Source organism: Triticum dicoccoides, chromosome 4B (genome assembly GCF_002162155.2).
Source record: "Triticum dicoccoides isolate Atlit2015 ecotype Zavitan chromosome 4B, WEW_v2.0, whole genome shotgun sequence".
NCBI classification, from domain to species: Eukaryota; Viridiplantae; Streptophyta; class Magnoliopsida; order Poales; family Poaceae; genus Triticum; species Triticum dicoccoides.
Genome location: NC_041387.1, coordinates 138,722,577 through 138,736,707, shown reverse-complemented (window position 1 = coordinate 138,736,707; position 14,131 = coordinate 138,722,577). Strand labels below are relative to the sequence as shown.

At 45.1% G+C, this 14,131-nt stretch overlaps 1 protein-coding gene across 1 annotated transcript; it reads left to right on the top strand.

Annotated features, from left to right (window-relative positions):
• The first annotated feature begins 11,683 nt into the window (after window positions 1–11,683).
• Window positions 11,684–13,852, top strand: LOC119295477 (F-box/LRR-repeat protein 13-like). Its single transcript, XM_037573897.1, has 3 exons — window positions 11,684–12,775; window positions 12,882–13,025; window positions 13,162–13,852. Exons 1-3 carry the CDS (start codon window positions 11,768–11,770, stop codon window positions 13,519–13,521), a joined length of 1,512 nt encoding a protein of 503 aa, XP_037429794.1. The 5' UTR covers window positions 11,684–11,767; the 3' UTR covers window positions 13,522–13,852.
• The last annotated feature ends 279 nt before the right edge of the window (window positions 13,853–14,131 follow it).

Sequence of the window (14,131 nt, the reverse complement as noted above, 5' to 3'; positions counted from 1 at the left end):
TCGCGCTTTAGTTCCACTGTTTAGATATGTTCCTAGAGAAAATATAGTTGAAAGTTGACAGTAGCGATTATGCGATCGGTAGAAAGCTTATGTCCTTAATGCACCGCTCAGTGTGCTGAACCCCAAACGTCGTTTGTGGATGTTGCCAACATCGGACATACACGTTTTGATAACTACGTGATAGTTCAGATAAACGGTTTAGAGTTGAGGCACCAAAGATGTTTTCGAAACATCGCGGAACATATGAGTTGTTTCGAGGGCTGAAATTGGGATTTCAGGCTCGTGCCCACGTCAAGAGGTATAAGACCTCCGACGATTTTCTTAGCCGGCAAAACTAAGGGAGAAAAGCTCAATCGTTGAGCTTGTGCTCAGATTGTCTGAGTGCAACAATCACTTGAATCGAGTGGGAGTTGATCTTCTAGATGAGATAGTGATGTTTCTCCAAAAGTCATTGCCACCAAGCTACTAGAGCTTCGTGATGAACTATAACATATCAGGGATAGATATGATGATCCTTGAGGTATTCTAATGTTTGACACCGCGAAAGTAGAAATCAAGAAGGAGCATCAATTGTTGATGGTTGGTGAAACCACTAGTTTCAAAAAGGGCAAGGGCAAGAAGGGATACTTCATGAAACGGCAAATCAGCTGCTGCTCTAGTGAAGAAACCCAAGGTTGAACCCAAACCCGAGACTAAGTGCTTCTGTGATAAGGGGAATAGTCACTAGAGAGGAATTACCCTAGATACTTGGTAGATGAGAAGGCTGGCAAGGTCGATAGAAGTATATTGGATATACATTATGTTAATGTGTACTTTACTAGTACTCCTAGTAGCACCAGGGTATTAGATACTGGTTCGGTTGCTAAGTGTTGGTAACTCGAAATAAAAGAGCTACGGAATAAACGGAGACTAGCTAAAGGTGAGCTGACGATAAGTGTCCAAGTTTGATGTGATCAAACATCGCACGCTCCCTCTACCATCAAGATTAGTATTAAACCTGAATAATTGTCATTTGGTGTTTGCGTTGAGCATAGACATGATTGGATTATGTCTATCGCAATACGGTTATTCATTTAAGGAGAATAATGGTTACTCTGTTTATTTGAATAATACCTTCAATGGTCTTGCACCTGAAACGAATGGTTTATTGAATCTCGATCGTAGTGATACACATTTTCATGCCAAAAGATATAAGATAGTAATGATAGTACCACTTACTTGTGGCACTGCCATGTAAGTCATATTGGTATAAAACGCATGAAGAAGTTCCATGTTGATGGATCTTTGGACTCACTCGTTTTTGAAAAGTTTGACACATGCGAACCACGTCTATTGGTGTATACGCATGAAGAAACTCCATGCAGATGGATCGTTTGGACTCACTTGATTTTGAATCACTTGAGATATGCAAATCATACCACATGGGCAAGATGACTGAGAAGCCTCATTTTCAGTAAGATGGAACAAGATAGCAACTTGTTGGAAGTAACACATTTTGATGTGTGCAGTCCAATGAGTGCGGAGGCATGCAGTGAATATCGTTATGTTCTTACTTCACAAGATGATTCGAGTAAATGTTGAGTATATTTACTTGATGAAACACAAGTCTGAATTATTGAATGGTTCAAGTAATTTCAGAGTGAAGTTGAAGATCATTGTGACAAGAGGATAAAATGTCTATGATATGATCATAGAGATGAGTATCTGAGTTACGAGTTTGGCACACAATCAAGACATTGTGGAGATTGTTTCACAACCAATACCGCCTGGAACACCATAGTGTGATGGTGTGTCCAAACATCATAACTGCACCCTATTGGATATGGTGCATACCATGATGTCTCTTATCGAATTACCACTGTCGTTCATGGGTTAGGCATTAGAGACAACCGCACTCACTTCAATAGGGCACCACGTAATTCCGTTGAGACGACCCTGTTTGAACTATGGTTTGGAGAAACCTAAGTTGTCGTTTCTTAAAAGTTTGGGGCTGCGATGCTTATGTGAAAAAGTTTCAGGTTGAAAAGCTCGAACCCAAAGCGGATAAAATGCATCTTCATAGGACACCCAAAACAGTTGGGTATACCTCCTAATTCAGATCCGAAAGCAATATGGATTGTTTCTTGAATCGGGTCCTTTCTCGAGGGAAAGTTTGTCTCGAAGAATTGAGTGGGAGGATGGTGGAGACTTGATGAGGTTATTGAACCGTCACTTCAACTAGTGTGTAGCAGGGCATAGGAAGTTGTTCCTGTGGCACCTACACCAATTGAAGTAGAAGCTTATGATAGTGATCATGAAGTTTTGGATCAAGTCACTACCGTACCTCGTAGGGCGACAAGGATGCGTACCACTTCAGAGTGGCACAGTAATCCTGTCTTGAAGGTCATGTTGCTAGACAACAATGAACCTACGAGCTATGGAGAAGCGATGGTGGGCCCAAATTCCGACAAATGGTTAGAAGCCATGAAATCCGAGATAGGATCCATGTATCATAACAAAGCATGGACTTTGGTGGACTTGCCCGATGATCGGCAATCCATTTAAATAAATGGATCTTTAAGAAGAAGACGAGCGTGGACGGTAATGTCACCGTCTATGAAGCTCGACTTGTGGCGAAGAGTTTTTTCACAAGTTCAAGGAGTTGACTACGATGAGATTTTCTCATCCGTAGCGATGCTTAAGTCCGTCGGAATCATGTTAGCATTAGCTGCATTTATGAAATCTGGCAGATGGATGTCAAGACGAGTTTCCTTACCAGTTTTCGTAAGGAAAGGTTGTATGTGATACAATTAGAAAAGTTTTGTCGATCCTAAGGATGCTAAAAGGTATGCTGGCTCCAGCGATCCTTCTAAGGACTGGAGTAAGCATCTCGGAGTTGGAATGTGCGCTTTGATAAGATGATCAAAGATTTTGAGTTTATACAAAGTTCATGAGAAACTTGTATTTCCAAAGAAGTGAGTGGGAGCACTATGGAATTTCTGATGAGTATATGTTGTTGACATATTGTTGATCAGAAATGATGTAGAATTTCTGGAAAGCATATAGGGTTATTTGAAAGGTGTTTTTCAATAGAAAACCTGGATTAAGCTACTTGAACATTGAGCATCAATATATATGAGGATAGATCAAAAAACGCTTAATGGTACTTTCAAATGAGCATATACCTTGACATGATCTTGAAGGTGTTCAATATGGATCAGTCAAAGAAGGAGTTCTTGCCTGAGATGTAAGGTATGAAGTTAAGACTTAAAGCTCGACCACGGCAGAAAAGAGAGAAAGGACGAAGGTCGTCCCCTATGCTTCAGACGTACGCTCTATAGTATGCTATGTTGTGTACCGCACCGGAAGTGTGCCTTGCCATGAGTCAGTCAAGGGGTACAAGAATGATCCAGGAATGGATCATTGGACAGCGGTCAAAATTGTCCTTGGAGTAACTAAGGACATGTTTCTCGATTATGGAGGTGATAAAAAGTTCGACGTAAAGGGTTACGTCGATGCAAGCTTTAACACCTATCCGAATGACTCTGAGTAGAAAACCGGATACGTATAGTGGAGCAACCATTTGGAATAGCTCCAAGTGGAGAATGGTAGCAGTATTTACAATATGACCTAGAGATTCGCAAAGTACAGACGGATCTGAATGTTGCAGACCCGTTGACTAAAACTCTCTTACAAGCAAAACATGATCAAACCCCAGAACTCATCGAGTCTTAATCACATGATGATGTGAACTAGTTTAGTGACACTAGTAAACTCTTTGGATGTTGGTCACATGGCGATGTGACCTGTGAGTGTTAATCACATGGCGATGTGAACTAGATTATTGACTCTAGTGCAAGTGGGAGACTGTTGGAAATATGCCCTAGAGGCAACAATAAATTAGTTATTATTATATTTCCTTGTTCATGATAATCGTTTATTATCCATGCTATAATTGTATTGACAGGAAACTCAGATACATGTGTGGGTACATAGACAACACCATGTCCCTAGTAAGCCTCTAGTTGACTAGCTCGTTGATCAATAGATGGTTACGGTTTCCTGACCATGGACATTGGATGTCGTTGATAACGGGATCACATCATTAGGAGAATGATGTGATGGACAAGACCCAATCCTAAGCCTAGCACAGAGATCGTGTAGTTCGTATGCTAAAGCTTTTCTAATGTCAAGTATCTTTTCCTTAGACCATGAGATTGTGCAACTCCCGGATACCGTAGAAATGCTTTGGGTGTACCAAACGTCACAATGTAACTGGGTGGCTATAAAGGTGCACTACAGGTATCTCCAAAAGTGTCTGTTGGGTTGGCACGAATCGAGACTGGGATTTGTCACTCCATGTGACGGAGAGGTATCTCTGGGCCCACTCGGTAGGACATCATCATAATGTGCACAATGTGACCAAGGGGTTGATCACGGGATGATGTGTTACGGAACGAGTAAAGAGACTTGCCGGTAACGAGATTGAACAAGGTATCGGTATACCGACGATCGAATCTCGGGCAAGTACTATACCGCTAGACAAAGGGAATTGTATTCGGGGTTGATTGAGTCCTTGACATCGTGGTTCATCCGATGAGATCATCGTGGAACATGTGGGAGCCAACATGGGTATCCAGATCCCGCTGTTGGTTATTGACCGAAGAACGTCTCGGTCATGTCTGCATGGTTCCCGAACCCGTAGGGTCTACACACTTAAGGTTCGATGACGCTAGGGTTATAAAGGAAGTTTGTATGTGGTTACCGAATGTTGTTCGGAGTCCCGGATGAGATCCCGGACGTCACGAGGAGTTCCAGAATGGTCCGGAGGTAAAGATTTATATATGGAAAGTTGTTGTTCGGGTTCCGGGAAAAGTTCGAGTTTTTCGGTATTGTATCGGGAAGCTTCCAGAAGGTTCGGAGGATTCCGGAGGGGTCCGGAGGTCTGGAAATTGTTCCACCACGTCCAATACAGTAGCATGGGCTGTAGGGGGGCGCCCTAGCCTTAATGGGCCAGGGGCACCAGCCCCCCCAAGGCCCATGCGCATGGGAAGGGGAAAACCCTAAGGGGGAGGGCCTCCACTTGACTTGGGAGGCACTCCTCCCCCCCTTGGCCGCCGCCCCCTCCTTAGATTGGATCTGAGGGGGCCGGCCCCCCTCTCCCTTGCCCCTATATATATGTGGGGGGTGGGAGGGCAGCTGTACCACAAGTTCTGGCACAGCCCTCCCCCTCTCCCAAGTTCTCCTCTTCTCCCGCGGTGCTTGGCGAAGCCCTGCAGGATTGCCACGCTCCTCCATCACCACCACGCCGTTGTGCTGCTGCTAGATGGAGTCTTCCTCAACCTCTCCCTCTCTCCTTGCTGGATCAAGGCATGGGAGACGTCACCGGGCTGTACGTGTGTTGAACGCGGAGGTGCCGTCCGTTCGACACTAGGATCTCCGGTGATTTGGATCACGACGAGTACGACTCCTTCAACCCCGTTCTCTTGAACGCTGCCGCTTAGCGATCTACAAGGGTATGTGGATGCACTCTCCTTCCCCTCGTTGCTGATTTCTCCTTAGATAGATCTTGGTGACACGTAGGAAAATTTTGAATTTCTGCTACGTTCCCCAACATGATGGTGGTTGGCGATATGGCGACATGACGAGCAATCTGGTAGAATGTTTCAACAATGTTCTGAAGGGTGCTCGTGCATTGCCGGTGACTGCAATAGTGGAGTACACTTTCTTCAAGCTTAATGAGTACTTTTAGAGGCATTCTGAAGAGACTGCAAAATGGATAGGTGAAAAAAAGGATTATCCGGAGAAGGTGGATGAATGGTTGCAGTTACAAGCAAGCAAGTCTTCACGCCAAGAAGTTATCATATTTGACAGAATTGAAATGATCTATCAAATTGATGAGCCAGGTGACACAACACGAGACGGTTTTCAATATGGTGGTGCTGCATTTGAGGTGCGTCTGAAGACTCGGTGGTGCCAGTGCGAGAGGCCTAGTAAGTATCATTGGCCATGCTCGCATTTGATAACAGTGGCGAAGGCGAGAAACATACCTGTTTGTGATGGAAAAACCGTGCGGATGCAAGAGTTCCATGTGGAAGCTACTAGGTTGACATGGGCGCCAAGATTTCACCCTTTCTTGGACCAATCATAGTGGCCTGAGTACCATGGCCCTCATATTAGGCCAGACCCTCTTCTGAAAGTGGAGACCAAGGGTAGAAGGAGAACTAAGAGGTTCAGGGGTGATATGGATGACCTGGCTGGATACACTGGCATGAAACAATTTGGTAGCGGTCATTTTATGGAGGCTCCTGACACTATCAACTGTGGGGTGTGCGGTGAAGGGAGACACAATGAGCGGACATGCAAGAAGAGGAAAACCAAAAAAAGAAAAACAAGTCGTGGAGGTGCCACCGATGGTGAACGAGGTGGAAGAGGTGACAGTGCTGGTGGTCGAACAAGCACAAGTGTCAGAGGTGGTAGTGGTGGTTGTAGAGGGAGTACAAGTGCTAGAGGTGGTGGTCGAGCTAGCACAAGTGCTAGAGGTGGTGGTCGAGCAGGCACAAGTGCTACAGGTGGTGGTCGAGCAGGCACAAGTGCTAGAGGTGGTGGTCGAGCAAGCACAAGTGTCAGAGGTGGTGGTCGAGCTAGCACAAGTGCTAGAGGTGGTGGTGGTCAGAGAGGAAGCACAAGTGCTAGAGGTGGTGGTGGTCGTAGAGGAATGGTTGATAATGGATCGGTCTTCGGTTATTTGCTTAATCCAGATGGTTGATCTAGTAATAATGGTATATATTATTTGTTCATACAATTCCTAGCATTTATTGATTTACTGTATTTACGCATGTACTCTCTTTATGTCTTGTGCTAACAATTGTTCTCGCCAATTAACGACGCTGACACGACCGGTAACAGCTTGTCCGTTGATAGGAAGGCCGCTTATCATAGCCATGTCCTCTAGGGTCATCGTCAGCTCCCCACATGGAAGGTGGAACGAGTGAGTCTCCGTCCTCCAACGATCCACAAGTGCGGTCAACGCCGCGTGGTTCACCGGCGGAGCGCGTCGCTTAAACTGCAACACGAATGGGAGAAGACCCAATCTCCGAATATGAGGCTCGTACCGCGGGTCGTAAGTAAAGTCATCAGCGGAATGACCCCTCATGCGCATAGCAACTACAAGCTGCAAATAATGTGATGTTTTGATCAATACAAGAACACGAATGAGAAATAAAGAAATTTGACAAGTCTTGCTTCTTACCTTTCCATTCTCAATGGCACGAGCACGATGCTCCTTATCCCACTCATCGATTAATCCGGCATACCAAGGTCCATCATCATCCGCCATCCTACAAAACAAATCACAAACATCTATGAATACATGAACAATATAAAACAATACAATTTTCTTCTCCGAATTATGCCATATGAACACACCATTCTTCTCAAACATAACCACATCATTTTTTTCTTCTTCATATGCACACATAATTCTTCTCAAACATACCAACATCATCTCAATCAAATAAATTTGTCAAATAATATGGTGTCACATATGCATATTATCTAGAGTACCAAATTTCACCATATCTTTTGCAAATAAAGTATGCCAACAATAAGATTATCTACACGTAGAGACATCATATTTAAATTCAACTATATTGTTATACCACATACACACATCCTATCAAACCAAATTATCAAACAAGTCTATTTTACATACAAAAATCACCCCTCTTAGTTAAAAAAAATTCCTATGGACAACATATGCACAAAACGGAATTGATTTTGCCTACATGTTCAACTACACATCATCTACTGCCTACCAAATCATCTATCAACTACAAACAATTTCCTAAAACAAAGAAACCATCTACTCATCTAACATCACCTAGTGTTGAATAATGCATCAAAAAGAAGAGGACTCAACCCAAATAAATTGGAGGAGACGGGGGAGAATACCTCAAGGATGCTTAGGGGGCCCAGATCCACGAACTAGAGTGGAGGATGGAGTAGATCAGGTGAGGATTTGGTGTGAGGGAGAAGAGGGGCGAAGGAGAGGAAGCCCTCTGTTCGTGCGCCGCCAGGAGGAAAAGAGATGGGTGGGTGGGCTCGGCCCGTGGGGGTTATCCACTTACCAGGGCCAGACGCCAGGGTCCCTGGCGTCTGGCCCCTTTGCCACGTCAGCAGGTCAACGGGCAGGCGGGCAGTGCGGGCTAGGGGCCAGACGCCAGGGATCCTGGCATCTGCTTCGCAATCCAGACGCCAGGGATGTTGGTGTCACCCAAAAAGGTCAGAATCAAAATTTCTTTTGAAACGAGGTCAAATCGGAATTTTGTTAGCCTTATAGGTCATAACAGTAATTTTGTCCCCAAAGAGTGAGGTACCTTGTCGTTATGCCCTCGATGGACTGGACCATGGAGAACGTGAGAACCTCGGAGCGGGCAATTGCCGATTACGTCCAGGTTGGAGGTGGGCTGGTAGAAGAAGCTTCCACTTACGGTCGGCTGGTAGAAGAAGCTTCCAGCGTGGCTCCGCCTTTTCCAGACTTGTACCAGCAGGCGACGGGTGCTCTACAATTTATAGGGGAATTAGCTCATTTGTTATTCAGTGTGGTCATAGTGGAGAGTAACTTAGACTAGTGTCAGACACTAGTCTAAGTTACTACCTTCATAATGCAAAATAACATGATAGTAGTATCATAGATGGCTTCATTTATTAGCTTGTAGACTCATTTTGTCTTGGAAAGTGCTATGTTACAGTAACATATTATGTTACCACCTCACATTAAATACTTGCCACATAAGCAAAAAAAATTTGGAGTGCGCTATGTTGCTAGCTAAGTTACTTCCACTATGACTAGCCTCATACATTAATTTGGTGGAGAAGAGGAACGGGACGGGAGTTTTTTTTTTAATAAAGGAGAGGAACGGAGTGGAAGAAGAAGAGATAGACTTTGGGAGATTTAATTGGGGGCATTGACTTGCCATAGCACCGCAGTATGTGGGCACTATAGCTCGCTCCAAAATAGCCAATTCAAATAAAGAAAGAAAAAGAGAAGCCGCTTCCCAGAAAAAGTAGAATTGCGAACGTATCGTGGCTGTGGCGAAAAAATGGTTTCTGGGAGATCGAGAGGCACAACCCTTTTTTCAGGGAGTTCAGCTATTCGGCTGCACGGTTGGGGTTGGAAGCGGAACCATTTACTCGAACAACGCTGCTATTCGTTTCATAAAAGCTGCTGATGTGGCATGAGTGCTGAGATGGCATAGCTGAATGTTGAGATGATGTGGATAGCTTGCATGTAAAGATAAATAGAATAGTGAGAATGAGTCTCTTAGGTATATAGAATACCGCCGGGAGATAGCCACTAGGTGTAACAGTCCGGGGTAGTATCCTAATTAGAATTGATCCTTTTTTTGCATCATGCTTTAATCTTGAAATGGTGTTAGATTAAATCTCAATACATAGATTTGTGTCTATTTAAATTGAGAGACCTTAACATGGTGAAATCTGTTGAAACCACTGACCAGACTGGACTGAAGTGGAAAAACTGGAACCGAGGCCTTGTCCGTTTTTTAAGGTGTGTTGGTCTTTTAGCAGAAAACCAGCAAAATATCAAGAAAATCGTATGTAAACCACAAATCAAACCTTAAACCTTGAGCCACCACACACCCAAAGGCCCAATACCAACAGGGTTAGCTACAATTTATGATTTAATAAAGGATTACAACCAATATAAAGTTTGTGGTTGCTTCGGATGCTAAGCAGGTCATAGGTGATATCCACAACGACAAAACGTGGTAGTAATGGAGCCATTATAAGCTTCAAGCTTCACTTTCTAGTTGTAATTTTACTTTTGAAGGTCGTGTTGTCAATATTGAAGTACGTAGTTTAGCCAAGTTCACTTTGTCTCTAGGTCTGAGACGTCACGTTTGGTTCGGCCAACCCTACAACCAGAACTGTACCCCACATTATGTTGATTTCGATGAATAAAGCTTGGTTCTGAAGGTTCATTTGATCAAAGATCATTTAAAAAAACAACTTAAATATTCACGTTTTTGTCGCTATTGAACCAGTTGAACCAGCGGTCCGACCACTAAAAACCTAAACCAATAGCCTAACATGGATCCACTGTTGGTCCTGTTTTTGTAAAGTTGTAACCCTATAGATAGCCACCACTAAAAATAGGAACCTCCCAAAATTATTTTCTAATTTTTGGAATAATTTAGTACCACTTACAGTTGCAGTTCAAACCCAAATGTTAATGTATATTGATTACATTCCATGTAAAATATAAATGAGTGCCCAAAAATATTGCAAGGCTACACGTATTTTTTTATATCAAATTAGGAGCCCATTTTATCCGCCAAACAATTTTTTAAATATGGGCTATTTTAATAAAATGATTAAAGCCACGAGAGAGTGTGTGTATTGTGTGTTTGAGCCGGCCCAGCAGCAGTTGACTATCACTTAGTTAACTTTCGCCCTACCGCACAACATAGTCCTAGTTGCAGCCTACACACTTTCCCTCTCTGCTAACCCTAGGGCCACCGGTACTGTACATAACCTGCCGAGTCTGGTGGTTGAAAAAAAAAACCTACCGAGTCCAGTCCGCCTTTTAGCCCAACCCCAACACCCCTTGGAAACCCTAATAGCCACCCACCCTATCCCCAATTTGATCGGCCCCGACCGCTAGTCCCTGCAAGAGCGCCAATGCCACTCGATCGCCTCCTACCACCACCTCCCTCTCTCCTACGGCCACACACAGCCCCGGGAGCCCGAGCTCCCTGTCGAGCCATGGCGTGTTCAAAAAATATTTGGAAACTTTTCATTTGTTTTTCATGTTTTTAGATATTGTTTGGAATTTAACAAATCAAAAGTTGTTCGCTTGAATAAAAATATACTTGTTTTTTTAAGGGAATAAAAAGACTAAAAAAATCGGTTCCTAGAGTGAACATACTTCTACAGTGCATCAATCGGTACACTACACACTAAATGGGCTGGCCCAGTCATGGCCTATGTGGATCATTGAGATGAATCAATAAAGTGGGCGAGTTTTCTAAAAAAAAAAGCGTCATATAGAAGCTTCCTCGGTTTTTTATTTTTCTGTAAATTGTTTCGTTCCACATCCATGTTAGGTTTTGCTTATGACCATTAATAACTAAGAAAATATATGTGAATGTGTAGGACACGACTGTTCTGATCCTGAGCTTGGGCGAACAGTAACATAACTTTTCCCCGAAAAATTCTGATTTTTTTGTGTGAAACATTGACAAATGTTTTGATAGCTTACAAAATTTCATCACCGGATGATATTCACGGAAAATATGGCAAAGAAAACAATATCAATGCTCCCAAACTGTTATTTTCAAATGAATTTCGGAGCATCAATTTTTGGTTTTTTTGCGACATTTTCCTCTAATGTCATTTCAAGATGAAATTTTGCAAGCTATCAAATTTTCTTGTCAATGTTTCAGAAGAAGAAAATTAGTTTTTTATTTATTTTACTATTTGCCCTAGCTCGGGATTAGAATAACACTTTCGTAAATGTGTATATCATCATTCTCTCTTTTCAAAAAGTTGTTATACACACTATGTACGTTGTATTCAGAAATAGAAACACCGGAGTCACTGACTAGTGGGGTTTGAGAGGGTTTCTGGACATTTGGGCCTTTTCCCAAGGCTCGGGAGCAATTTCCCTTCTCTTCCGCCGTTCCTGCTCGACTCCACTCCAGTCCACAGAGAGCACGCGCCGCCCAAAACCCTCGTCCCCACCGCGGCGCTTCCGGCGACGGCCATGGACACCCGGGTGCCGCCCGTTCCCATGGATCCGGCGACGGCCGAGAGGCTCCGGCGCGACGGCCATGACCCGGATGAGATGGAGGCCGTCTTCGCCCGCGTGCTCTCCCGGATCCACTACGCCCTCCCGGACCCGCCCGTCTCCGTCGACGCTCGCCTCTTCGGTCTCCTCCCCCACGACTCCGTCGACTGCGTCAGCCGCCTCCCCGACCTGCTCCTCCGCAACATCGTCTCCCGCCTCCCCGTGAAGGACGGCGCGCGCACCGCCGCGCTCTCCCGGCGTTGGCGCGGGGTCTGGCGCTCCGCCCCGCTCGTCCTCGTCGACTCCCACATCCTCCCCGCTGGCACCGCGGCCGCGCGCGCTGACGCTCGTCGCGTCACCTCCGCCGTCTCCCGCATCCTAGACGCGCACCCGGGGCCCTTCCGCTGCGTCCACCTCACCAGCAGCCACATGGAAGACTTCCCTGGCCTGCTCGCGCGCTGGCTCCAGATCCTCGCCGTCAAGGGCATCCAGGATCTCGTCCTCGTCAACCGCCCGTGGGCGCTCGACTTCATTATCCCCTCCACGTTCTTGGGCATGACCACCCTCACCCGCCTCTACCTCGGCCTCTGGAAGTTCCCCGACACGGCAGGCGTCAGGCGCTCTACCTGTTTCCCTAACCTCCTTGAGCTCGGGCTCTGCTGCGTCTTCATGGAGAGCAAGGATTTGGACTTCATCCTCGACAGGAGCCCCGTGCTGGAGACGCTCTGTGTCCACGGGAATCTTTTCAAGCTTAGCCTCTGCCTTGTCAGCCAAAGCCTCCGTTGCGTGAAGATCACCGGGTCCTTCTTTGAAGAAATCGCTCTGGTGGACGCCCCATGCCTTGAGCGACTCATTCTAACAGGTTGTTGGACCCGCGGCGGGGTTTGCACCAAGGTGAAGATCGGTCATGCCCCCAAGCTGCACTCGTTGGGGTACATGGATCCAGGAAGTCATGTCCTAGAGTTCGGCAACACCGTCATCAAGGTGCCTCATCTTTTCGATTTGTTTTATTGTACATCATACCTAAATGATCAATGCATATGTTTGATCTTTCTTCTCTTGATTGGCTGCACTGAAATTGCAATTGCAGGCTGGGACGAAGGTGAGCCGAAGCACCAAGGTACCAAGTGTGAGGATCCTTGCTTTGGAAGTGCGTTGTGGAGGCCGCAATGATGTCAAGATGATTCCGACTGTCCTCAGATGCTTTCCCAACGTTGAGACGCTCCACATCAAGGTGAAGCCCCTGATGCTTCTTCTGGCATTCATTTGCACCATCATGTACTAGCATCATATTGTGAATTGCTGCTGTTGCTGCATGATCCATCAACATCTGATAAACTTCATGTGCACTAACTTAATTATTTTTTCAGTCTGAAGAAAGTGGTCAACCCTCTGGCAAGAACCTGAAGTTCTGGAATGAGTCCGGCACCATAGAATGCATCCGCTCGTGCATCAAGCGGCTGGTTTTCCATGATTTCCGAGGGGATCGAAGTGAGATTGCTTTCCTCAAATTCTTCTTTGAGGGCGCATTGGTGCTGAAGGAGGTGGTGTTAGTGTTGGCCAATGGAAGTTTCACCACAATGGGGGATATTCGTTCCAAAGTGAAGCCTCTGATGTCCATGAAACGGGCCAGGGACTCCTCAATCATGGTTAATACTAATGGAGGTAGCATTGGGAACTTCAAGAGAGCATCCGACTTTTCTCTTCGCGACCCTTTCGGGGAGTACTGAAGTCAAAGGTGCATGTTTATTCATGGCCTCTACCTCTGCAAGTTGTTATGCTCTGTTGTCGCAGTATGGACATGCTCTGTTTTCAGCTTTTTGATGATCCACCCCGACCATTGTTTCTGGAAACACAGCTAGCTTAAGTGTTGAAGTTAGTGCTACCCTTTTCGATGATGCAAATGGCTACCATTATGTGGTAAACAATATTTCTTCTGTTGGCAATTACAGAGCACCTATTGTACTTGTGTTAAATGTGATTCCATTATCTAGATTTGGTCTGCTGAGAATGGTGTTACATTGCATAATTGCTGCTATAGGAATGTGGCTTGATGCTGAAGACTGGGGAGAATTAGTGACATGTGAGCTAGTTCATCTTTTGATTTAGCAATCCCGTACTTGGAATATTTGTTCCAGGTGGCTGAAGATTTTGATGCTCTAGATTGTGCCATTTTGTGTTCTGATTGATTTGCATAGATGTGCCGAGTCAATTATCACGGCAGCTCTTTATGCCCTCTCTGGTTCTTCAGTTGTGAAATTTGAATCCTCATTCGCAAGCTAATTTGGTTATTTTCGCGACGTGTCAAGGTGATGGTAACTTGAGCTGCATGGGCATGTG

Coding starts and splice junctions, on each gene's coding strand:
- LOC119295477 (XM_037573897.1), top strand. CDS start 11,768: ATGGACACCCGGGTGCCGCCCGTTCCCATGGATCCGGCGACGGCCGAG. Junction 12,776..12,881: donor TCGGCAACACCGTCATCAAG/GTGCCTCATCTT, acceptor TTGCAATTGCAG/GCTGGGACGAAGGTGAGCCG. Junction 13,026..13,161: donor TTGAGACGCTCCACATCAAG/GTGAAGCCCCTG, acceptor TTATTTTTTCAG/TCTGAAGAAAGTGGTCAACC.